Here is a 25,431-nt window from a genome sequence, read left to right on the forward strand (position 1 = left end):
GGTTATCTCCTTAACTGTAGATGCCAATCTTATCAATCGTGGATCCATGACCCAATGTGTATCAATTTAGGGGTCCTTGACACGAAAAAGCCCTAAACTGTTTGAGGCCCTTGTTGCCTCTTCAGTTCCCATCAAGTAGAGCATGCACAGCACAACACAGATGGCAGCAGTTTCATTATATTTTGCACAGAGACCCAGAAACCCACCTGTACTTTGATCCTGAATCATCTCCAGGTTTTCTATATATTAGTTTTAGGTAATTTAAACACAACCTTATTTAGGAAAATGCACCAAGTGAGCACAATATAACATAATAAATATGTTAGGAGGACTACATATTGATTCACCAGATTACGTAATAGTGCAGGACTGAGTTGATGCTTTGATAGATATCACAGATTTTCCTACTATGTCACTACTATAAATGTCTGCTGTGAATAAGGCATATAGTATTTACAGTCCTGCACAACTTCTTCAACAGACCCCTTAAATCCTCAATAAATGTTGACACAAACCTGTATTTAAAATAAAAAAATTCAGCCAGCAGTGTAAAAAACAAAACAGGAAAAACTTTTAATTATGCAAGCTCACAGTTACAGGCTATGTTTATGTGATTAGGGGAAGGTGCCACATTGATGGTTTGGTGACGTGGTGATGTATGCATTTTCAAAACTTAAGTTTTAACGCCAGAAAACTTCTCCTCCTGTATATACTGTATGCCACAGACAGAATGTCCTTTGACCAAATAAATCCCTCTGTTGTCCAAGAGGTACCCGCCTTTGGTCTCAGTGCATGAAACATACAACGAAGAACTGACAAGTAAAACATACTGAAAAAAAACAACCAAATGACAACAAAAAACTACACATAGTTATTATAAAGACTTTCTTTCCTGGTGTGAAATTGAATCAGAAATGTACAACACAACTGGGAGAATCATCAGACCAAGGAAACTTAGCAGTTGAAGGTTTATCCGTTTCTGTGAAAATAAAGCCTTTGTTTTAAATTTTTTGTTCATGCAGTTTGCCGATTCAGACACCGGACTCCTTACCTATGCATGTTACTTCTAGAGCACTGTGACACACAACTACGCTTTCACCTTCTCCAAAATATTAAAGATAATAATTATAATAACTCACGCACGCACACACACACAATCATACGTTCCAAACCAACTTCTTCGCTCAAAAACTTTGAGCCAGGTTGGTGCTTAAGAGCAAAGTCGAGGAGCAGAACCGCATGTGATGTGGAAATCATAAAGAGTTTTAAAAAATGATTGGTGAAGCAAATTGGGGGGGGGGGGGATGCCGGGATGATAGCATGAAGGTAACATGGATAGGCTTGGTTACCTAGAATGTCCCCATCCATCAACTGAAATTATATTACATTATCCTCCACCCCGCTACTTCTCCACTGCAGTTATTCCACACACACCCACTTCCATCCTTCCCTCCATTGCTCGTTTTCCTCTCCCCGTTATCACTGCACTGCCTGTTCGTTGGCCGTGCTACTGGAGTCCTGAGGCTTCATCACATCAGGGAGTTCTGGGGGGCTGGAGAAGGCCTCGACGTGCAGCTGTTCGAACATCTCATCTGAAGGAGAGAGGAGATAAGGAAACATTAGCTCCGTTATGACAGCGGAGCTGCATGTGGCTCCATCAGTCATGTCACAAAGTTGCTGCAGCGAACACTGACTGTGGAGCGTCTTAACGGATGGAGATTCCTAAACTGGAAAGTAAGAACTACTCTGGTTAATGCACTCTCTTCAAGGTACAGTGTGTAGGATTTCATGGCATCCAGAGGTGAGGTTGCAGATTTCAACCAACTGAAACTTCTCTTGTGCCAAGCATGTAGGAGAACTACAGTGGCCAACACAAAGACATAAATGTCCCCTCTCTAGAGCCAGTGTTTAGTTTGTTCGTTCTGGGCTACCGTAGAAACATGGTGGCCTGCTCCGTATTTAGATATAATTCAACTGTGCAATACTGTCATTAATACTGCATTTATACTGTACATTCAAGAAATATTCTTATTTATACCATTCTGGCATTTATATTTAACACACTTAATAGATCCCACTTCTCAGCATTCTGTATTTACTTACAGTATAAGCATTTTGTATTAACTTAATTTGCACTGTGGTTATTTGTTATTTATTACACAGCTTTGTAGAATACTCTGATTGGTCAATCACGGCGTTCTACAGTCTGTAATTTCTTTATAGCAGACAGTTGCTTATCTTCTCTGGAACCAGTGAGGACCTTGTGAGCGTCACTTTTGATTTTTGGTATGTCCAGAATGGAGTCTGATTTTTATCAAGTCTAGACAAAATCCACATGGGATACAATTCTTGTGAATCATATTCAAACTACATTCACAGACAGTTTCTAGTCCAATAAAAATCTAATCTCAAGAGATTTGTCTCAGGCTCAAATCAAATCGGATGTATTCATCCTCTTTGTCACTTATATAGTCTTGTGCATTGTGAACTCATAAACAATGTAAAGAACAATTACAGTACAGCTGAAATAGCTCTGGCTTCAGGCCACACAAGATTTGGCAGCAATGTTCAAAAGTGATACAGGGACAAATCCAATGCAGACGAGACGGCGATACCCATTTCTCTAGTTTTTATGCATTTTCAGTAAAATACACAATGTAAATTTATGTATAATAATAAAAAAAAAACTCATTTAGCTAACAAGCACTGTCCTGGTTTCTATTCTATCACTAAAACAATCTGCTAAAAAGTTGCACAGCCAAAGCTGAACTTTCACTTGAGACGGTTAAAGAGCATTCTGCTAAATGTAAGAAAATCACTGACTGGAGTATACAAAGCAGACTGAGGTGAAATCAGTATAACACTGACTGAGTAAAGTTACGTTATTGCGTAAGAAAGTGCCTTCTAGACGGCACTGAACATCGCAGATTGATATTTAAAGGCCTGACACACCAAACCAACCGTTGGTGAGCGTCTGTCTGCATCGTTTTTGCAGTGTGTCCCGCACCGTCGGCTCTATTCTGTCCGTGTCTGAGTTTTTTCGGCCTATTCAGCATGTTGAATCGGCGGTGGCGCCCGTGGGTGAGAGAAATCACTCCGATTGGCTGCTCAGCTTAAACAAATCAGTGCAAGAGAAGAGAAACGGACGCAAGGAAAGCAAGCCAACGAGTAAATTCAAAATCAACTCAAACTCAAAGAGGAAAACTATTCTCATTTTTCATCTTCGTCTCATCTGATCAATCCAATAAACGGATATTTTCACAGCGACATGGCCATCTGGAATGAAGCTAAGTGGTGAGTGAGAGTGGTCTAAAAATGGTCGGCAAACGCTGCTATGTTTCATGTACGTATCATAACAATGGCTTGTATATCCACCAACCTCGGTCTTCCAGTTTCCATTTTTGAATGACTAACACAGACTATCGCGACCTGCTGGTGTGGAGAGTTAATTCCTCTCATGCAGGTACAGAACGTACGTGCTTACTGGCTGTTGGCTGTAGTCTTTGTGGTGTTTGAGTGCAACTTTTTGGCCAAAACAAAGGCGCCGTGAGGCGACTCAACGGTCGGCCTTTATCGCCACTAGTTCTTTGATGTTGGGTTGGTGCGTCTGGGCCTCAACAGTGCAAGAGTATGAATGAGTTACAGTAGTTGATAATCAGAGTTCAGTTATCTACTGACCTACATACTGCCACAACACCCAATTACAAATCTTGAGGGTCTAAATGAGATTGCAGGTTAACTGGCACTGAACAAGTAACAAGAGATCTAGAATAATTCCCCACCATGAAAAGCAGAGTTGAGTTGATAAGAAGCAAAAAGACAGGAAACACATGTTGTTGTCTAGAGAAACCATCCTAATATGAGGAAATAACTAAATATCCCTGATCCTTAGAAGCACAAGAACAACATAAACTGAACATACCATTTATGCGGAAGGCCAGACCAACTGTAGCTGGGGCTTGAGGTCTAGCAGTCTGGTTGGTGAATCCACAGTCACCAAGAGTTTTGCTGTCCTCTAGCGACTGGTCATCCTGTGGCGCAAAAGTTGAAAATGTCACAGGATCCCCTTAATGGCTTTTATGAATTTGTTTCAGTGAATATGGAGACAGTGTGTGAGAAATTTCCAAAGAATATTTCAGTCACCCTTGTGAAAGACAAGTTACATGCCACCACTCTCACTAGGGCCCTGTTCAGACCTGGCATTAACATGCGCCCGAGTGATCCAAATACAAGTGGACAGCTATTAAGTGTGTCTGTTCACACCTGGCATTAGAACGGATCTCCCTTCCCCGCTCTATATGCAAATTGACGCGTAGTAAACACATGGCTAATACAGCAGACGTTGTGACGTAATATTACAGGAATGTCAGTAGTAATATCCTAAATATTCGTGAATTCGGGTACATTTATTAACATCAAAATAAAAGGTTATTGTACAGAATACAGTAGAGCACAGAGGCCGTTTCTATGCTGCGAAGCAGACAAGCACTCTCGTCTGCCTGTTTATTCACATGAGGAGCGCAGAGACCTGCGGATCCCAGCGGGATGTCAGTTGAGTAGGCGGCCCTTAATGTGGCCCAGGACACATATGCGTACACACTGCTAAAAGAATGTGGCCATATGTGGCCCAGACAACCTCTGAATTTGGTCTGCGCAATCGGATCACAACGCGTCTTGAGTGCGTTCACACCTGCATTTAGAGCTGTCCACTTGTGAGCCGATCACTCAGGACGCATGTTAATACCAGGTCTGAACAGGGCTATAGACAGAATTGTGAAGCTGTCAGTTATGTGAATGGACTTATTTAGGTGTCACTGTAAAGACTTGGCCATAAACTCACTTTGTACAGCCTCTGGTCTTCAGGTGGTCTCTTAAGGATCCCTTCAACAATACGCTTCAGCTCGTACACAGTGGTAGACTCCTTGGCATCTGTGAAGATTGTGGTCTTGTGACGCCGGATCATTAAGAACACATCCTGAGGGAAAGCGGGGCAAAGAATTATATGTTAAAAAAACTATGTCAAAGGCAACTTGATTTGTGGTTTTTATCTTGAAGAAGAGGGCTTGAAGTTGGTGCTAAAAATGTTTCTCTCAGTTTAGAATGGGATCAAACAAGATAGCTGATTCTGTGGCTCCTCTAACGACTCTTTATTTGACAAAACATCTCAGTAGGCCATGTAAGTCGTTTATAAGTGTCCATCTGACAACTGTTTATAACAAATTATACATGCCCTGATATCATCCTGTCTTGATTACTGTAATGCCTTGGATACCTGCTTAAACAACAGAGCAGCTCCAAATAGTTCAGGACTCTGAAGCTAGACTACTGACCAAAACCAAACGATGCTCTCACATCACACCAATTCTGACTTCACTTCATTGGCTCCCAGTCTCTTTTAGAATTGATTTTAAAGGGCTTTTAATCACATATAAAGCTCTGAATGACCTGGCACCGGAATATATAACTGAGCTCCTCACACGGTACTGTCCATACAGGCCCCTCAGGTCTGCCAGTCTGGGTCTTTTAACTCTTCCCAAAGACCAGGTTAAAAACAAAAGGTGATCGAGCTTTTGCAGTACTGGCTCCCTGACTCTGAAACAGTCTTCCACTGAGCATTGGATTAGCAGACTCTGTCATGACTTTAAATCCAGTCTTAAAACTCACTTTTATAGAATAGCTTTTCCGATTAGCTGAATTTTAGTCTTTTGTATGCTTGTGTGCTGATGTGTAAGTAAGTGTAATTGTATGAATATGTATATGCTTGTTTCTTTATTTTCCCATTCTATTGTTTGTATTTAATTATTTATGTTTCATTGTATTCTGCTGTCTATGTTGTGAATTTCTTTGGAAAGCACTTTGTGCTTGAAAAGTGCTCTACAAATAAAATGATTATTATTATTATTATTATTATAACACCTTACTAACCTGTAGTTAATTGGTGGCAAAACCTTTAAAGGTAATTCAAGTCTTTAGTTGGTTGTTTTACCAATGTGTCAGACAAGTTTTTTTTCCAGAAAAAGAAGATTTCACTCAACAACAACAATTAACTGACAACTCATAAACTCCCAACAATCAGCCAGCAGTGTATTTGTGTATTTAGCTCGGGGCTAACGCAAAACTAGCCGACACCAAACAGCCTTGAGATGTTTGAGACTACAAAATCAGGCCTGACAGTTAACTTAATAGACTCAGTACTGTATCTCTGACAATGACTGTACACATCCAGCTGATCTGACTGAGCCTAACTAGGTTAGTTAGCTGACGTTACATCACTTCCAAGGTTAGCTAAGATCAGCTACACCTCTCTCGATATAGCTAACGTTAAGATGAGAAGGCGAAACTCACATAGCAACAACTTAGCATTAGCATTAGCTGGCTAAACCCAAACGGAAATGTCTATAACCGTCGGTATCGATTTGTTAATAGTGCTAACACGTTTTCAACACAACAATAAACGTGTATTCAGTAGTTGTATGTAACTATTATAATAAAATGATGGATAATAACAGTTAAATTACCATTTCAGGTGGTCAGCTAGCTAGCAGGTTTTGCCAGCCTGTGTGTTGTGCAGCAGAACCCCAGACTGCACCGCTTGCGGATATTGCGCAACTCACTTACGCACTGTGTATTCACGGAACGTCACTCACGCAACAGTACGCACAGTACGTAGCGGTGCGTAACATTTTCAGAATTTGGCGCGAGGTGTTTACATGCTTGACGGTCTAGTTTGATTTGAATGGACTATATGACTGTTTTGAAGACGGTCCGTCATTAACACTGGATTATGGTTTGTGTAATAACGTTACTTAACTTTACTTTACCTAAACATGAGCTGTCAGTTAGGCTGCAGCACGTTATGTGACTGTAAGTGAGCTAACTACCTGCGTTATGTTGTCTGGGTCCGCCCTGAGCTAACGTTAGCTAGGCAGGTTATGTTATTATGCGTGTTAAATGTGTTTTTTGGACGTGACATTTCTCCGTAATGGCAAAGAATGAATAATGCTAAAGTTATCCATAGCTACGTTAGCAAAGTAACTGACATAAACATACATTTGACGTTGTCAAACGTGTAGTGTGTTAACTAGTTAACCTAACGTTGTTCATCAAGAAGGTCTGTTCTAACGTTAGCTATCTACTGGCTCGGAGGTCAGACCTCTGTTCTAACGTTATGTTAGATATCTACTGGATAAGAAGTCAGACCTGATCAATAAGACTGTATTGATACTGATACCAGACCAACCTGTCAAACAAGATGATCAGGATGTCAATAATAACCTTTTTCCTCACCTACCCTGTGGCAGGTGAGGAAGGTTTCTACCAGCCACTGATTTCTTTTGTCTGCCACTTCTGAAATCTAGGTTTTAAAATTGTAAACACTGAGTCAGTGGTACCAGACTGTAGAATTATGGAATATATCATGTAACCTTAATCCATGACTATATTTAGTAACATTTCATTTTACAGGTCTGCAGGTTTCATGGTAATCAGGTGATAATGAGCAAGTAACCCAATATTTACCTCAAAATGTATTGAAAATTACTGTAGTATAAACATTATTTAATGATTATATGCTAAAATAGTATTCAATGGTTAAGATCTTAGGCGTTGCTTTTCATTGTAGGTGGGAAACTAATAAAAGACACTTCTGATCACCATTGTGTGACTTATTGTCTAATAAGAAAACAAATTCAAACAAGTTATTATGCTAATTATTATCTATTTATCAGCAGACATGGAAATAAAGCATATCAATTAACTTTGTGTTCTTTTTCCTGGAAATGTATTAAATTAATTACAAGTTATTGAGAAATAGCGGAATATAATTACACAACAGAAGTGCTCGCCATTCAATTGCCGAAAAAATTTAATTCTTGCAGAAATCTCCAAATGTCAAAGGTTTTTGATACCAAATCACAGCATGGCTTTTTCTATGGTGTTCCTCAAAGTCTTGGTGTCTAAATGTGGTATTTTGGAGGTATTTCTGATCATTTTTATCCATTCTCGAGTGGTAAAAAATTATTAAATTTAGTTTCAAATCTGTGTAACAAATGTTAGCAACCCAGAAATTGCTGCAACAACTTATGAGCCATAAGTGAGCATGGGAATGGCCATCATATACTTCTATCATAATGTTCTAAACCCTTATACAGTTTTACAATTGAATTTTAATTGAATAATTAATGATTTAATTCATGTTTATTTCTTCCACTTCTATGTGACATTTACTGTTGACCTGCTATCTCCCCCTGTACCCCCCAAAAAAAGACAAAAATGGGTATATTGTGGGTCTCAGAGGTTTAATATGTTTTGTTATAATATGTTTTGTTATAATATGTTTTACTTTGGTTCTGTAGCAAATGGGTATGACAGGTTACTTCTCCATAATTTTAAACCAGCAAGGCTGCCATTGGTACATTCATATTAACCATGAGTCAAGACTGATAGTGTTTTTTAAAGGTTTTCTTTTGACTGTTGCAGCTCTCCATCTTCAAAGAAAGGAGCTGAAAGCATCCCGACACAATGTCAGTGGCGGTGGAAACCAGCGTGTCCAGGGGGCCTCTCCCTCTTCCGACCCACTTCTCCCATGCAGCGCAGTCCTTCTCCCTCAAAAAGCGCCGTCTCCCCTTTTCCTCATCGTCTACGTCCAACTCATCCTGCTCTTCCCCTGCCCACCTCTCACATTCTCTGCCCCCGCTGCCACCATCCAAGGGATGCCCCCCTCTGAGCAGGATGTTCCCCCAGCACCTATCCCCCTGGACACCCCTGTCGTGTTCCCTTAGCAAGTCTCCCCCTCCCAATTCTGTATATGATCCCAGCAAACAGCAGTCCTATTTCAGTCAGTGCTACACCAACTTGGGGCTGCTTGGAAGAGGATCCTTCGGAGAGGTCTACAAGGTGAGTAAAATGTGTGTGGCTGTGTGCACACGTGTATGAAAGCAATATAATACATTACATATACATTATATTGCTGGAAATTCTGCAATTTAAGGACTATAAGTTGTGAGAAAGTTACAGTAAGAAAATATATATAATATAAATATGTAAGGGGCTGTCTAGCGTGGGAAATCACTAATATGAAAATCAAGAATTTAAATCCAATATGAAAACATGTAACAAGCTAACAGGCAGTGTCTATTATCTCTTACCTTTCCTCCTCATCTGTTACTGTTAAAAACATTCCTGGATTAGGAAGAGGAGTTGTGCTATACAACACTATTTAAAATCTTGACTGTTTGAACAGCTGCGCTGTGGTTTTGGAATGGGAAAGCTCACAATACAAATTTAGATATCTCTGTAAGTCGTACTTTCCCACCAAGATTATCATTTGGAGATCCTCGAATAGAAGACAAGACCTCAGCGTTTTCTGTATTTTTCTAGGTGCAAAGCAACGTGGACGGCCGTCAGTATGCAGTCAAGCGCTCTGCTCATCGCTTCAGGGGTAACAGTGACAGGAACCGAAGCGTGAGGGAAGCCAGGAACCACGAGCGCCTCTGTCCTCACCCTCACATCTTGAATTTCGTGGCGGCCTGGGAGGAGATCGGCCGACTGTACATCCAGACAGAGCTCTGTAGCACCAGCTTGCTGCTCCACGCTGAGAACCAGCCTCCTGGCCCAGGTCTGTACGAAAGAGGCAATAAAGTCTATTCAGATGTTGTATTAGCTATGATATTTTTCCTACATATAATCCACGTACTTCTTGCTCCTACTGACTTGGCTTTCGTTTCAATCCAGACGAGCCTGCAGCATGGGCCTACCTGTGTGACCTCCTCTCAGCGCTGCAGCACTTGCACTCTCAAGGTTTTGTGCATCTGGACCTGAAGCCCGCCAACGTCCTTATTACTGACTCTGGTCGCCTCAAGCTGGCGGACTTCGGGCTGCTGTTTGAGCTCAAACAGAAGACCACAGAGTCTGTAGAGGGGAAAGTGAAGGACGACGTCCAGGAGGGAGATCCCAGATACATGGCGCCTGAGCTGCTCCGTGGGGAGTATGGAGCGCCTGCAGATGTTTTCAGGTACCACAAATGAGAAAACTAAATGATATTCTACAATATGTAACTGATCTGATTTAAATGAGTGCCTAAATATTGTTGAATCCTTTTCCGTTTAGTTTGGGTGTTTCTATTCTGGAGCTTGCCTGTAATATGGAGGTCCCAAATGGTGGAGAGGGCTGGCAACAGCTCAGACAAGGCTGCCTCCCCTCAGAGTTCACCAGTGGTGAGATCCACTTTCTTTTAAGTCCTCATATATTGTCTCTTTGTCTTTATTTAAATGACTTTCACTACTTCCACCTTTATTTGCAGCCCTCTCCACTGAGCTTCAGACAGTACTGCGGATGATGCTGGCCCCAGAACCATCCGAGAGGCCGACAGTCTCTGAGCTTCTTGCTCTCCCCTCTGTTAGGAAACACCGGTGGAAGAGGCGCGTCTATCTGATGGTCACCGAGACCACGCTGACACTGGTCTCCCTCTGTCAGGTAATGTGTCTAATAAACACACAAATGTTTGGAGATTGGTTTAAATCAGTGGTTTCTAACCTTTTTCCTTAAGGGATCCCATTTCTATCATTGAGTAAACTGATGAACCCTGACTAAGTGACATAATTTATGGATATTTTTTCATATTACATTCTATGCATAGCAATAACAGTACAGAACTACTGATAAACTGTACAATTAACCAAAATAGTAAATGCAATAACTGCAGGAAGTTTGTGTAAAACAAGCAAATTGGATGATTTTTGAGTAGATAATTTGATTTCCTGTGAGTATTGCATCAGAGATGAGTTTTCCTGTTATTTTTAGTGTTTTGTTTTTTCATTTTTAACAATCATATACTTAATAGGCTTCTTTTTTTGATATTCAGTGTTTCTTCTCCCTGATGCTTGACCGTTCTATTAAGAATAGAAAAAACAAACATTAGATGCTTTGCCGATCCCTAATGGGGGTCGGGACCCCCAGGTTGGGAACCAGTGCTTTAAATAATTAAATACACAACATGTAATGCAAACCTGAAACATAAAAGTGTACTTTGTTATCAACCTTGAAGGTTTCATTTTTATATTTTTCTGCTCTTTTTCCTCATAGTTGGTGGTGTGCTTTGGGTGGAGACTCCTGTCCTCCCTTCACTTGTCCTTTCTGCCTCACTCGACCAAGCCGGCGCCCTGCACTCCTCCTAAGGGTAGCTGGGACAAGGATCTAACGCTGCCCCTCAGTGCCATGCATGCTGACTCTGGGAGCCCAGAGGATGATGCAGTGTTTCTGTTGGATCCCACAGACGCAGAGCTTTCTCCCACCTTCTCACACAGGTAGAGTCATTGTATAAACAATTAAACTTTCTCTCTCTGAGCAACACAGAGAGACTGATTTGCGCTTTTATAACTAGCAGGCTAGACTATTATAACGCTCTCCTTTCTGGTCTACTGAGGAATACAATAAGTCAACTACAACTAATTCAAAATTCTGCTGCTTGAGTGCTGACCAAAACCAAAGGGAGGGCACATATAACGCCTGTTTTAAAGCCTTTACACTGGCTACCTGTTAGTTTTTGTATTGATTTTAAAATTATTTTATTAGTTTATAAGGCACTGCATGGCCGTGCACCAGACTACCTCTCAGAAATGCTTTTAGTTTATGAACCAGGACGACCCCTCCGATCCTCTGGTTCTCCTCTTTTAGTTGTTCCACAAAGCAGAACAAAAAGATCTGGTGATGTTGCTTTCAGTTACGCTCCGAGCCGCTGGAACAGCCTCCCAGAGGATCTGAGAAGAGCTGAAAATATTGATATTTTAAACGTGAAACGTTTGTCAATTGCTTGTAAAGCACTTTGCATTTGATTTGTTCGAAAGGTGCTATATAAATAAAGTTTGATTGATTGATAGATTGATAAACTAATTCATGACTTGGTTTTATGTTGTGTCTTGGAACAGCGAAGTAAAGAAACAGCTGTTGGGACACTTTTGCCTTGAGCTAAATGTGTTATTTCTGTCAAATTCCCTGCTTAATTTTGTACATTTCCCCCCACTCCACAGGGTCAAATCTAGACTGTTTGTGGAAAGCACATCCACTCCTCTCCCAGGATCACCGAGACGCAACCATCGAAGTCCTGCCCACACACCCACTCTCTCAAATCTGGGTGACTGGTCCTCCTGTAACCTAGCGCCGACGCCCTCCAGCATCCACTCAAATGGTTCCTGCCACACGCTGACGCCCAGCGCAAGTCCCATTCACGCAGAGCTTTATAGCATGAATGAAAACTCCACGCACAGCCCTCATTCCTCATCCACCAAGTCCAACTCGCAGCGACGCAGTCGCAACTGGGTCCGAACGGAGGAGGCTTTACCCCGACCCAGCTTTGAACCAAAGAACCTGCTCAGCCTGTTTGAGGACACGACTACAGAGGCACAGCCATGAGCAGACCTGCCAGTTTACATTCAGGGGAAACGTTTTCTCACTTTAAAATGTTCATGTATGAATGTACTTAGTTTGTATGAACTGTTTTGTAACAGTCTTACAACAGCTTCTTTTAACGTACTTGAAAAAATATGTATTTAGGGAAAAGGGATTGAAAATGCTATCGGACCTTAAAGCACTTTTTATGTTTGTGTAAATGCAATCTGTTGCTGGAATGACAAGTCATGATTTATTGTTAGATAAGTTATCATTAGCTTGGTGTATACTCTGAGTCATTCACCTCATGAGTTACAGAAGAAAATAAAACAAAGAGAGAAACAGGATCTAAACTTGTGCGACATGTTTTTAGTAGAAGAAACTTTCAAAATGTAACAAGTTATTTTCATTGAATCAGACTTTAACCCTCTGAGACTTGATCCCGAACCACTTTACTGTCTTTCAGAGGCTACAGCACATTGATTTTTAGAGCTACAGCGAAGGTCCAGATATCATATGAAACTAGAAACCTAAGGAATCAATTGGTACCATGTCATACTACCTTGGAAGGGAAGGGAAGGGGGCTAAATAACGCTCTTTGAATTGCATAAATCACTGTAAAGCTGTGACTCTTGTGGATCCAATGAGCCTTATTGTATTAATGTGTGATGATGTCAGTCCCCATAGTAGACATTTTATTGTAGTGAGACCATTTTTTGAAATTTGATCTCACTGTATAAAATGAGAGTGAAAGTGACCTCTAGGATAATCACAGCATCATGAAACTTTACAACCACAAACTATAGACTTAGAGCATTCAGAGGATGGATGGCTTTCCTAGGTAGATTGACAATAAGGGGGTTTCTGAGCAGTTTCCAGTTTTCCCCATTCCAGTTTATTTCTGATTTATTTCTAGAATAATTTGACACACGGTGCTGAGCTGTATCTCAAATTAATCTTCAGGTTACCAGCTTTCAGATGATGTACACCACTCCTATGTGACATCTACTGTTGTCCTGTATCTCCCCCTAAAGACCCCCTGTACCCCCCTAAAAAAAAAAAAAAAATGGGTTTATTGTGGCTCTCAGAGGGTTATGGGATTTAAATCAGAAACATATCAAATCAGCAGTGAATGATTTAATGTAGATGTACTCAGGATGTGTTTGCATACTCACCACTAGATGGCTGCATCGCCTGTCACACTGAGTGCCAGCCGCCTTAAAGACCCAGGAAGAGGAGGATGATGTAGGTGATACCATACAGGCATATATTGATAGTTACCACAGTTACATTCAGTTATCAAAGAGTTTAGTTAATGAAATAGGAGTTGCATTTATTGTACCAGAGTTTCATATCCAAGTAGGGAAAAGGGTCAGTGATGATTTATCAGTTTACACAGGAGAAATGCTTTCAATACTGTCAGCAGTGCAGTGGATAGAGGAGGCCAGACCACTGAGAGCAATCATTTGCTCAGACTCAAGTTCATCACTAGTTAGTTTACAGTTCAGTTATTCAGACAGCAGACCAGACATTTTGCTTGAAATACAACAAACATTATACAGAATGCAAATGATGGGGCTTACAGTCATATTTTTTTTATGGATACCAGCACATATAGGGGTCAAAGGAAATTAAATGGTAGATACGGTTGCAAAGGAGGCTACAAAAAATAACTACATTGAATTGACAGTTAGCTTCAGCAAAACAGAAATGAATAGTATTATTAAACAGACACTGAGGGAAAGGTGGCAGAAGCAATGGGAGGAAGAGAGGAAGAAAGGATGGTGGTTTTACAGAGTTCAAAGGAAAGTGGGAGAAATGAGATGAGACAATCATATCAAGACTTAGATTAGGACACACTGGACTAAACAGCACACTATTTAAAATAGGTAAACATGACACAAGTTGATGTAATTACTGTGGACGAGGAAACGGTGGAGCATGTAATGTTGCATTGTGAGAGATATGAGCAGAAAGAAGGCATTTGAGTCAAGGCCTCAAAGAGATTAAAGTACACTTTGATTTAAAGGTCCCATATTGTAAAAAGTGAGATTTTCATGTCTTTTATATTATAAAGCAGGTTTAAGTGCTTTATATTACTGTTAAACTATCAAAACGCTCAATATACGGAATACAAACAGCCCGTATTCAGAAATTGTGCATTTGAAACAAGCCGTCAGGATTTCTGTCCAATTGTGATGTCACAAATATACAATATCTAGACCATTACACGGTTTTTAACATAAACATTGTAAATGTGTCCCAGTTTATTTCCTGTTGCAGTGTATGTGAATAACATCAGCTGACAGGAAGTAAACATGGACCCAAGCTGTTGCCTGGCAACGCAATTCCGTTGCAATTCCATTGAAATGCACTAAAACGGAGCGTTTCAGACAGAGGGTGAATACAGGTATATTCAGGCAGACAGTATGAGGAAAATAAAAGTTTTTTTTTTAACATTAAAGCATGTAAACATGTTCTGGTAGAAACACAAAATACAAGTATGAACCTGAAAATGAGCACGATATGGGACCTTTAATAGATATTCTACAAAAGATCTCCCTAATTCAGTGTTATAGAAAAAAAATTTAGTATCTTAGACAAATTAATATGATTGGAAAAATATGAGTTGTTTTTTAATATTGTAAATTTACTATATTAAAAAAAAAAAAACATCTTTTTTCAATATTTATATTAGCCAGACTGATCCACACTCCATACCAGATGGTGGCAGTAAATGCACCAAATCATTGTTTGCCAATAGCCAATAAACCTCAAAGAAGAAGAAGAAGAAGATGATGTGAGAAGTGATGTTTTGTGTTTTGTGCACAAGATACCCGCATCTATCTTGGTATTTACTTTTACCAAACCATTTTGTAATGCGTTTATCTTCTTGTAAAGCTACATACCAGATGGACTCCCGGGTTGCCATGTCCTGAGCCTGAGAAAGGGGGTTTTTGCAACCTTATGTGTGAATATCTGCAGGCGTGAATGTTGTAAACAATGATCGTTTTCATCTGGATCACCACTGGATAAACCTGGGATTCATCTTGCGACAATAATTAACGGAATTACATCAGGTTCAAGGTATGCATGCTTTTCCTTTATCTAAGTAATACTGTCTACTGAGGAGCCTGTCTGTTTTCAGCCCATTTAATAGTGAGATCCCATTAGCTTTTAATTGCTACTGTTGTATGTTAATCTGTAGGCTATTGTTGCAGTGATTTCTGTAGGCTATATGGTATCTTAAAGTGAGACACCATGCAGGTAAAAACATAGTTATTCATGCATTTAAGATTTTGAGCTATTTAGCTTCTATAACATGTCAGCTTTCAGACTGGTGGAAAGAAAACATCCAAAAATACACATTTAGGTGTTTATTTTACTTCAATTTTGTCTATTTGTGTCTCCTAAATTCACCCAAACTTAGCATTAGATAATGACTCGTTTGCATATTTAAACATAACATTTCAGAAAACTTGTAATACATAAATTATTATTATTATTATTAGTAGTAGTAGTAAGTAATAAACTGGGGAAGTTTTTCATGGTGACATCTAGTAGTTCATTTATTTATTTTTTTATCCTATTAACCTGTAGTGTCTTGTAAAATGTATGGAATTTTACAATACATATATTTAAAGGCTGTTTTCTTATGTAAGTTTTAATGGATGCAGAAATGCATATATATATATCAATTTACATGTAAACCCATAACATTTTTATATGGAATTAAAATACGTGTTTACAGAATAAATTCGTAAAATGGCCCAGTATTTCTGTGGATGTGACTTTACACAACACAAATACAAAAATACATGTTTTGTGGATCATATTATATCATCCTCATCTATTTGTGGATCATGGTACACATTTGTGGATTGTCTTCTGTTGATTACAACTGTTAAAGTCCAATAAAAACTTCCATATTTTCTCATAATGAGTTTTTTCTCAGACTCTGAGCCACAAATCTCCACTTCAGCAGCACCAAACTTTCCAGTTTCATTCCTATCTATATTCTGAAGGTTTTTACACAGGGGGTTGTTCATACATCATTCACAGCCTGATTTATAGAACATTTTATTCCTAAAGATGTGACCAAAAAATGTTTTTTTTATGGCTGTTGACAGTATTTTCTTATTTATGGAGTGATGAAAAGAGATATCCAAACGTCTCTCAATAAAAACCTTTGACTCTAATATGTCACAAAATGAAACTGGTATTTTTAACCTGGCTTTATCCAATGTTCAGATTTCTGCTCTAGAAATTCCAGAAAACTTGTAATACAAAAAAATATTGTCTTAATGTAAGTAATCAACTGGGAATCTATTAGTTCATTTTTTTTACCCTATTGACCTGTAGTGTCTCCCCCTAATAAATGATCATTTGGTAGTTGGTATACATCTGTGTTATTGATAGAAAGCATCCTGCAAATATCTCTGAAATGCACACACTGATCAACACCTTTATTGTCCTTTTTTTATTTTTATTATGAGGCAATAAAGATGTCCAAAATTGAACGTCTGAATGCCCGAGTGGAAAAGCTGCTGTGTAAAGCTGTGCAGGAGGTCCTGGAGGTGGTGAAGGAGACCGTATCGGAGTACCAGGAGAAAACCGCCAGAACACAGAGAGAGAACCAGAGTCTGAAGAGGAAGCTGCATGAACTCCAGCAGAAGCTACAACTGGAGAGCAATGGTGAGACAATATAATACTTGTGTCCGGAAATGTTGAAACTGTTTGATAAAAATGTGTGTGCTTTGTCACCTTTTGTTGTCGTGCAGGAATTGCAACCCAGCAGGATGATGCAGAGCTGCTTCTGATGGAGCAGAAACAGAAGGAAGAGCTGGAGGAGGAGGACGTTGAACTCATCCCCTCCGATAAGGACATTGCAGTAATCTGTCCCTCGTATTCATTCGAAGACCTCGAATGTGAAGCATCCATCACATCATTGGCCGCCTCCTGTCTCTCCCCTAGAGCTACGACAGGACCTGGCGATGACTTGAACAATCCAAGAGCTCTTAAAACAGAGACTGATAATGGACTGTCAACTCCAATTTCAAACCATGTAGTTACAATCTCTGAAAACAATCACAAAATGAAAGTAGAGCCTACGTCAGATGAAGACGCCATGCGCGCCACAAACTATTTTTATGATGATGCTGGTACATCCTCACACAACCTAGGACCTCCTCAAGGCAATCCAGGACTCTACAATGAGTCAGGGGTCATCTTCAATCTGGAGCAAAATGGCACAGAAGTATCCCAAAGATGCAACAATGTAGACATTGTTGCGGCAGAAAAACAAGTCATCATTCAAACAAGCACAATGGGCGCTTCAGGCTCCATAGTGTTCGAGAGGAACGTCAGGAAACACTACTGCTGCTCGCTCTGCGGTCGCACCTTCAGGCACGCGGGCGACTACAAGAAACACAACCGGGTGCACACGGGGGAGAAGCCGTACTGCTGCTCGGTGTGCGGGAAGCGCTTCAGTCAGTCGGGCTACCTGACGGTGCACCTGCGCTACCACACGGGAGAGAAGCCGTTTGGCTGCAGCCACTGTGGCAAAAGTTTTAGTCACTCGAGTAACATGAAGAAACACCAGCAGACTCATCTGTGAGGCTGATGTGTCCACACTTTCTCTATTCATATCATGCTATTGATAGTTAGAGCTGTCTTCGGCCAAAGAAATTCTTAGTCGACGAACACTCATACGATTTTGTTGACTAATGGATTAGTTGATTTAATCGACAGATCTGTAAAACTGAGTTTCTCCACAAGGAATCGCACAAAGGCACCACTTTAAATCTTGTGTTTACCAGAGACGTGCTCATAAGTTTCTTGGAAATAAGTCATTCAGCATGAAAAAACATAAAAAACAACAAGTCGACTAAAGAATCTGAGTCGATTGAGACCAAAATGACTGGTTAGTGGACTAATGACCAAGAGGAGGCAGCCCTATTATTTATATTTAAGACTGGACAGTAAAAAGGCTGTTTGTAATCTACAGATAGAAATAATAAAATTATAATAATTATAATAAATAAATAAGGTGTAAAGTGCTGGATCCTCAAAGTTCAATGTCAAATCATCCTCTATGGTTTAGCTGAGCGTATTGCAATTTTATTTAGAAAGTGATGTCGCTTCAAGAGTGTTACATGGAAAAGTATCAAGCACAATCTAATAATTCTCTACTAAATGTATTCCTTTATGGTAACGTTTTCTGTATTGCAAATAACAAGGTTTCTTTATGCAATGTGAATCCCCAAAACTACACCAGATGTTGTGTTGTCAACTTTAAACACAGCAAAGCAGAGAACAAATTGTAGCCTGCTGGATGAAACTTCACAGTGTGAGTCAGTTCAAAAATACTGAACTGTGATTTTAAAGTTGGTCTGATTAGTTGTCAGTGATGAAACAAACTGCAGTTTGATGAGAGATGTCAGTCAGTTGTGTAAGTTAATAGTAAACCCTGCCTATGGAGAATCCATATCAGCATGGGTTGTGTATAAATCATAAACAATTGATCTCTGACTGTTTAACAAGGCTGGGCATAATATGAGAAATACATCCCCTACAAAATATACAGGTTATCATGGACAAAGTGGAAGCATAAACTCCCAAGACCAGACTGGCCTTCAAGGCTTGCAGCAGGTGAAGTTATAGCATGTCAAAGTTTTGTATTTTTATCTTTGGGTAAAATGGGTAAAATAAAATAAAAAACACAATTTAATGAAATGCATACTGTTTTGGATACTTTTAAGCATGGAGTTTGGCCATTTTAGTTTGCACTGAGTTACTAAGTTGTTCTCTTCTGTATTTGTGACTTTGATACATTAATAAAGTGTGAAATACCAGTTTTGGTAATTTTGTTTTGGGGCATTTTTTTGGCTGTATGATGTAACGGGACAATAAAGATTTAAATTGTATTTGAATTCAGTAGGAAGTGAAGTTAACTGCTCGAGGTCAGATGTCAAGATAAGATAAGATAAGATATTCCTTTATTAGTCCCGCAGTGGGGAAATTTGCAGTGTACAGCAGCAAAGGGGATAGTGCAAAAAAACAAGATGCATCAGCTAACACAGTGTAACAAAATATGAACCATTTAAATAGAAGGAAGTATAAAAAAGGAGCAGTGTATACAGTATTGACAATAAACAGACTATTAACAAAATTGCACAAGTGGAAAATGATGTTGCACAGTATGAATTACACCTGAGTAGTACTGATAGACAGTACAGTCTACAGACAAGTGAATGAAGAATAATATGATATGATATATGATATGATATAATATAATATAATGTAATGTAATATAATATAATGTAATATAATATAATGTAATATAATATAATATAATATAGTATAATATAATATTATATAATATGATATAATATAATATAATATAGTATAATATAATATAATATAATATAATAAATATAATATAATAAATATAATATAGTATATTATAATATAATATAATATAGTATATTATAATATAATATAATACAATATAATATAATACAATATAATATCATATAATATAATATAATATAATACAATATGATATAATATAATATAATATAATATAATATAATATAATATTTACAGTGATTCGCAAATTAATGTATTAAACTTGGACTTTTATTTTGAAAACCACCACAGCGGATGTAATTCAGGTTCTGCTTCCGGAGGTTGCGAGTTGTGATGTTGCGTCACGATTAATATTGTTTAAATTTTTTCAATGTTTTTACGCCTTTAATTCGGCTGGAAATTACTTAAAAGTCTTGCTAACATATTAACCACATGACAAACGCCTTTGTTGGTAGTTTTAAAGGAAAACCATACCGTTAAATAAGCTAATGTAGCTAATGTAGCTAACGGTAGCTATCCACGCTGACGTCACGACTAGCTTGCAGGTAACAGCTGTTCACTATTAGTCCTAAACATGCTTACCTAGTGAACTGACAGTAGTGGTCCTCAAACACGTGTTTGAACTATGTTTGTTATGATGTTAATATTTAATAAACAGCTAACTATTATAAACACTTAGAACATAACATTACTTTACTGTGTAAATGCTGATCAGAGTCTGTAACTTAGCAAACATGTCACTGTGTAAACTACCCAGGATTACCCTGGTGGGAGTGGAGATACCTGTATCACTAAAATATCTATGTGGAATAGAATATAAAGCTTTATTGTCATCGTATTAAATACAACGAGATTCACAGTTGCCACTTCTGGTCAGTGCTTTAAAACAAATACTTGACAAGACTAAACGAGGCAGATAAAACATATAACAGGTAAAACACACACAGTTATAAAGCAAAAAAAACAGGTAAAGTAGATGTAATAAATAAATATTAACTGAAGTGTTACGCTAGAGGTATAAAATATAAAAATAGATGTAATGTAAACAGAGGTAATTGCACTTGTAAAAAAAGGTAGGGTAGATGTAGTAAATAAAATGTAAACAAAGGTAGTTGCACTTGAGGTGTATATTGCATCAAAGGATATATTGCACAGTCAAATGTATTTCACATTCAGTGTATTAATATTGCACAGATTTATTGTTTGTTCAGTGTCCTTATGGCCCAGGAAAAAGCTCAGGCCAAAGTGAGATCAACGTACAACAAAAGTGTCACATCAAGTGTAACAGGAAAACCTGGAAACTGCATTTGCATAATAATTACAGTACATTATAGCAGTACAGGCTATAACCAGTTTATGATTAAGACCAGAAGGCAAGCAGTGGTGTCACACAGCTGTGTTTGTGTTACATTTCATATTAATGATCATGCAATAACCGTTGCATACATATGGCTCCCTTTGCAGAGGCATAAGCAGTCCACAGTCATTTTTTTCTTACCACAAGTGACGTTTTTATTTCAGGATGTCTAAACTTGAACGTTTGAATGCTCGTGTGGCCAAGCTACTGACTGATGCGGTGCAGGAGGTTCTGGAGGTGGTGAAGGAGACGGTGTCGGAGTACCAGGAGAAAACTGCCAGGACACAGAGAGAGAACGAGAGTCTGAAGAGGAGGCTGCAGGAGCTCCAGGACGAGATAACAAGAGAGAGAATAGGTGGGTAACAAGTGTAATTTCCTTGAATCATTATAGATAATGTTACTATCCCATAAGTTACTTAGTCAAATTATAACACTTCTTTCTTTTGGTCTTTATTTCACAGCTGTTCTACCTACAAGTAGTCTGTTACCTGTAGAAAAAGAAGATACGCAGAATCAAGAGCAGGATCTGGGGCTTGCTTTGAGGCAGGACTCAGACCTATGTCTCGCAGAGCAAAAACAGATAAGCAGCCACAAACCTGACCGTGAGGTGAAGCAGGAATCAAGCCAACATGAGAGCTACAGTAACACTGAATCACAAGCTGAGTGCAATTCGGCACAAACAACAGAACATTGTACAGCACAACCAGAGGAGGTGACACACGTTATTGAGGAGGCAATGACAGTCCATACATCAAACGGGGACATCAGTGCTGTCTCATCCAGTAATGTGTGCACCTCTCACTCCAGCACCTCACTCGGGGTAAACCTAGCTGTTATCAAAAGAGAGTTAGAACTAACAGACTGCACAACTTCAGAACCGCCAACTCTGCAAGAACAATATAACAGATGTGTGGATTTAAGCTGCAGCTCTTCTCGTCAGATTTCTGCTGAGACGAACGGATCACAAGTTAGTGCCGAACCTCACGGACGTGTCGTCCACTCAAATCACGCTGTACCAAGGAGACACGGCTTTGCAAAATCCAACAGGGCTGGGTTCGATGGGAGAAAAATCAGGATGGAGCACCTCAGAAGAGACGAGTCACACTTGTGTGTTGTATGCGGAAAGACGTTCAGCAGGATCGGGAACTTAAGAATCCACCAGCGTTGTCACACAGGAGAGAGGCCGTACGGCTGTGTACAGTGTGGGAGGCGTTTCAGTCAGGCGGGAGACCTGAAAAAACACAAGAGGGTCCACACGGGGGAGAAACCGTACTACTGCAACCAGTGTGGAAAGAACTTCAGTCGGGGGGAGAATCTGAAAAGACACCAGAAGATCCACATTGGAGAGATTTTACAGTTACAGCAAGTGTGGAGGGAACCACAGCAATGATTATTATACTAGACTAAAGTCAAATCACTTTGTGGAGCATCTGTGAAGGATCATGTTTGGTCTGTGCCCTCAGTTTAAGAAATAATTACAAATATAAGCCACAGAACTTATGAAAAGGCTTGTCTCTTGTAACTCCTTGGGAATTGTTACATGGATTTATTTGCTGTTCTGGTGTTTAGCCAGTTGTGTGCTAGTTACGCTAGTCTTTTTTTCCCCTCTGATCATGATGAAACAGGGCTGTAGAAGAACTTAACCAAAGAGGCTAAAGCTTTACAGATAGAGATGCACTGATATAAAGGCATACTGTCAGGATATGAATTGATATCTGTCTAATATTGTTGGCTAACATAATTTGGTCAAATGTGGAATTTTACCTAATATAACTGTTAAATAATCAGAACAAAAAAAAAGAAAGAAATATACTTAAAAGCCATGATAAATTCATACAGGTGATTTAATTTTCTTCTACTTGTTTTGTTGTACTTGTTATTGCACCAAAACCGACGTCTCTATCATTCTTATTAGTACAACGTGCTCTGTGCTCCACCCAACTTCAACAAGGGTAGAGGTCTAAATCAGCCAGAATAACTGAAAACATCCGCGGGTTGTGTGTGCAGGGCGTTTAAGATAGGCACAAGTAAATATTAGAATGCATATCATTATCAGTTATGTGTCAATATAGAAAAGAAACTTAAACATTAACGTTTAAAAAAGCCATATTGGTGCATCTCTACTTTGCTGTATTGATTTTGGACAAAACATTTATATCCAGTGAACCTTTAGTTTAAACATTGTAAGGTGACAGTGTGTTATAAGGTGTAGCACCTCTTTTGGTTATGTGCAAGAATGAGTTCTCTCATGTGAAATGCTGAAGACAATTATTGAAACTTCTGGATGGCATGATTGTCATTAAAATTGCCTGATTTTCCAGACTGAATGAAACTTGCTTTATTATGCTGGATGTATTTATTGCTGATGTATTTAGGATAAAAGCCAAGAAAATAGAGTTTGCACAGCAAAACAATAAATTAATTTATTACCACCACAAAGTGAATGACTGTTCTTCAGAAGACTTGTTAACATCGCTCAAAGGCTCGTTGAGGTAGTCCCAGGTGTATTGTGTCATTAAAAAGTAATAACAGACAAACATCACCTTACATCTTCCCTGTGGATGTGTGTGATTTTCACCTTGAGAAATATTATTGAGCTAGAATGTGTGAGAAATTACTAGACTTTACACGCCAGATGTTTTCACAGAACAACCAATACTCACCACTGACCCACAGCTAAAAACTGCATGTCAACAGCATTTGAGACAGTGGTTCATACAGTAGCATCTGAGAAACCACAGTTATGTTACATTTGAAATACTAGATGAAGAGAGATTATACAGTAAAGTATCTACATAGCCAAATATACTTAGACTTTCTGTATGCTTGTCAGTATAAGCCAAATATACTTAGACTTCTAAGTGTACTTGTCAGTATGAGACAAGTATGCTCAAGTATACTTTTGTTAAATATATCTGATAAGTATATAAAAAGTAAACTGAAAGTATACTCTCTTATTTTAAGCTCAAATGAAGTATACTAATAGCACACTTGAATAAACTTCTTTTTGGTAAGGGTAATGATGCTTGGCCTGCTTTAGTTGTATTTTACTGGTGCAAATTTCCAAACAAGTTTGTAATAAATCAAATTATCTAGGTACATAGGCACTTATGGAGAACTGGTGATGCAGACTTGCATTTATAAATATTGATTAATTAAAGTTATTTTCTAATGCTAATCACCTTGGATATGACCTCTATGGGCAAATGTATTGGTATAATGTCAATGAAACAAGTGCCAAGATTTGAAAATGTTTGCATAAGAAACATTTGCATCTGTCACGACTTTTAAATCCAGTCTTAAAACTCACTTTTATAGAATGGCTTTTCCAATTTGTATGCTTGTGTGCTGATGTGTATGTATGTGCATATGTAATTGTATGAATATGTATATGCTTGTTTCTTTATTTTCCCATTCTATTGTTTTTTATCTAATTATTTATGTTTCATTGTATTCTGCTGTCTATGATGTGAATTTCCTTGGGCTTGAAAAGTGCTCCACAAATAAAATTATTATTATTATTATTATTATTATTATTATTATACATTATTTTTGAACGCCTTTATAAAAAACAATTGGCTTTATCGTGGATTGAGTTCCTGTATTGTGCAATTAGCTGGGTTTTTTTTTTATTTCAAAATGGCAGTATACATAGTAACAGCAGAAAACATTCAAAACATTTATATACAGAAGAAGCATAGCGAAAACATAAACAAAGAGCTGTGCCAAACATAAAAGGACAACAGAAATAAAACAAAACCAACATATCACTTAAAAACTTTAAAGATATTGCACACATCCATTGTTTTCATTGCTTTTTTGTTTTGTGAGGAAGAAATTGTTGACAGATATAGATCCATTTCTTTCATAAATACAAAGAAATAAGGCTTTTTTTGGGTAAATTTACACTTGTGAATGTGGAACGTCGCGAGAATTAAAAAATGAAATTAATAAGAAAAAATGCATTACTTGTCTTTGACACTGTAATCATAGCAACCAAATATAATATTTATATAGTACAGTGCAAAATCTGAGAAAATGTTAACAAGTATAAAATTATTGACATCTTTTCCACAATTCACATGTAAATTTACAGGAGTGGACTAAATGAGACCAAGTTTCAGGATGTGATAGCTGAAGCTTGTTCAGTACATTACAGTTTAGTAATGTGTTTCATTCCGAGTTCCTTTCTTACATAAAAGCCCTTAAATTCATGAAAAAAAATGCATTGAAACTTCTTAGTATAATAGAAGAATACGAATTACATGTACAGCCCTTAATTTAATTTATTATTATTTTCATGTCTTAATTTCATGTAT

General features: G+C 38.5%; 4 protein-coding genes across 6 annotated transcripts; 3 read left to right on the forward strand and 1 right to left on the reverse strand.

Moving 5' to 3' along the window:
• Window positions 1-549: 549 nt before the first annotated feature.
• LOC141759096 (elongin-B-like) lies at window positions 550-6,654 on the reverse strand. The gene is made up of 4 exons (XM_074621035.1): window positions 6,519-6,654; window positions 4,841-4,975; window positions 3,923-4,031; window positions 550-1,592 (listed from the first exon to the last, which is right to left on the reverse strand). Exons 1-4 carry the CDS (start codon window positions 6,519-6,521, stop codon window positions 1,480-1,482), a joined length of 360 nt encoding a protein of 119 aa, XP_074477136.1. The 5' UTR covers window positions 6,522-6,654; the 3' UTR covers window positions 550-1,479.
• On the forward strand, window positions 6,650-12,731 carry pkmyt1 (protein kinase, membrane associated tyrosine/threonine 1). Of its 2 annotated transcripts, none has more exons than XM_074621033.1 (8): window positions 6,650-6,787; window positions 8,479-8,895; window positions 9,379-9,616; window positions 9,733-10,012; window positions 10,108-10,214; window positions 10,301-10,473; window positions 11,083-11,303; window positions 12,027-12,731. In XM_074621033.1, the coding sequence occupies exons 2-8, from the start codon at window positions 8,521-8,523 to the stop codon at window positions 12,406-12,408; spliced, it is 1,776 nt and encodes a 591-aa protein (XP_074477134.1). In that variant the 5' UTR covers window positions 6,650-6,787; window positions 8,479-8,520; the 3' UTR covers window positions 12,409-12,731. The 2 variants fall into 2 exon arrangements, with proteins under 2 accessions (XP_074477134.1, XP_074477135.1); XM_074621034.1 differs by lacking the exon at window positions 6,650-6,787 and adding an exon at window positions 6,843-6,864.
• A 2,426-nt stretch (window positions 12,732-15,157) lies between these two features.
• On the forward strand, window positions 15,158-19,248 carry LOC141758659 (uncharacterized). Of its 2 annotated transcripts, none has more exons than XM_074620271.1 (3): window positions 15,158-15,471; window positions 16,881-17,079; window positions 17,166-19,248. In XM_074620271.1, the coding sequence occupies exons 2-3, from the start codon at window positions 16,890-16,892 to the stop codon at window positions 17,999-18,001; spliced, it is 1,026 nt and encodes a 341-aa protein (XP_074476372.1). In that variant the 5' UTR covers window positions 15,158-15,471; window positions 16,881-16,889; the 3' UTR covers window positions 18,002-19,248. The 2 variants fall into 2 exon arrangements, with proteins under 2 accessions (XP_074476372.1, XP_074476373.1); XM_074620272.1 differs by having other exon boundaries at window positions 16,890-17,079.
• A 792-nt stretch (window positions 19,249-20,040) lies between these two features.
• Window positions 20,041-24,636, forward strand: LOC141758657 (uncharacterized). Its single transcript, XM_074620267.1, has 3 exons — window positions 20,041-20,300; window positions 21,277-21,467; window positions 21,574-24,636. The coding sequence occupies exons 2-3, from the start codon at window positions 21,278-21,280 to the stop codon at window positions 22,500-22,502; spliced, it is 1,119 nt and encodes a 372-aa protein (XP_074476368.1). The 5' UTR covers window positions 20,041-20,300; window position 21,277; the 3' UTR covers window positions 22,503-24,636.
• Window positions 24,637-25,431: the final 795 nt, after the last annotated feature.

This window comes from Sebastes fasciatus, chromosome 20, assembly GCF_043250625.1.
Source record: "Sebastes fasciatus isolate fSebFas1 chromosome 20, fSebFas1.pri, whole genome shotgun sequence".
In the NCBI taxonomy this organism is placed as follows: domain Eukaryota; kingdom Metazoa; phylum Chordata; class Actinopteri; order Perciformes; family Sebastidae; genus Sebastes; species Sebastes fasciatus.

Excerpts from the sequence above, each read along its gene's own strand:
- LOC141758659 (XM_074620271.1), top strand. The coding sequence starts at position 16,890 with ATGTCCAAAATTGAACGTCTGAATGCCCGAGTGGAAAAGCTGCTGTGT. Across the intron at positions 17,080-17,165 it reads GCTACAACTGGAGAGCAATG|GAATTGCAACCCAGCAGGAT; the intron begins GTGAGACAATAT and ends GTTGTCGTGCAG.
- pkmyt1 (XM_074621033.1), top strand. The coding sequence starts at position 8,521 with ATGTCAGTGGCGGTGGAAACCAGCGTGTCCAGGGGGCCTCTCCCTCTT. Across the intron at positions 10,013-10,107 it reads GCGCCTGCAGATGTTTTCAG|TTTGGGTGTTTCTATTCTGG; the intron begins GTACCACAAATG and ends TTTTCCGTTTAG. Across the intron at positions 11,304-12,026 it reads TCTCCCACCTTCTCACACAG|GGTCAAATCTAGACTGTTTG; the intron begins GTAGAGTCATTG and ends CCCACTCCACAG.
- LOC141758657 (XM_074620267.1), top strand. The coding sequence starts at position 21,278 with ATGTCTAAACTTGAACGTTTGAATGCTCGTGTGGCCAAGCTACTGACT. Across the intron at positions 21,468-21,573 it reads GATAACAAGAGAGAGAATAG|CTGTTCTACCTACAAGTAGT; the intron begins GTGGGTAACAAG and ends TTTATTTCACAG.
- LOC141759096 (XM_074621035.1), bottom strand. Across the intron at positions 4,032-4,840 it reads AAGACCAGAGGCTGTACAAA|GATGACCAGTCGCTAGAGGA; the intron begins GTGAGTTTATGG and ends TTTGCGCCACAG. Across the intron at positions 1,593-3,922 it reads TCTGGCCTTCCGCATAAATG|ATGAGATGTTCGAACAGCTG; the intron begins GTATGTTCAGTT and ends TCTCTCCTTCAG.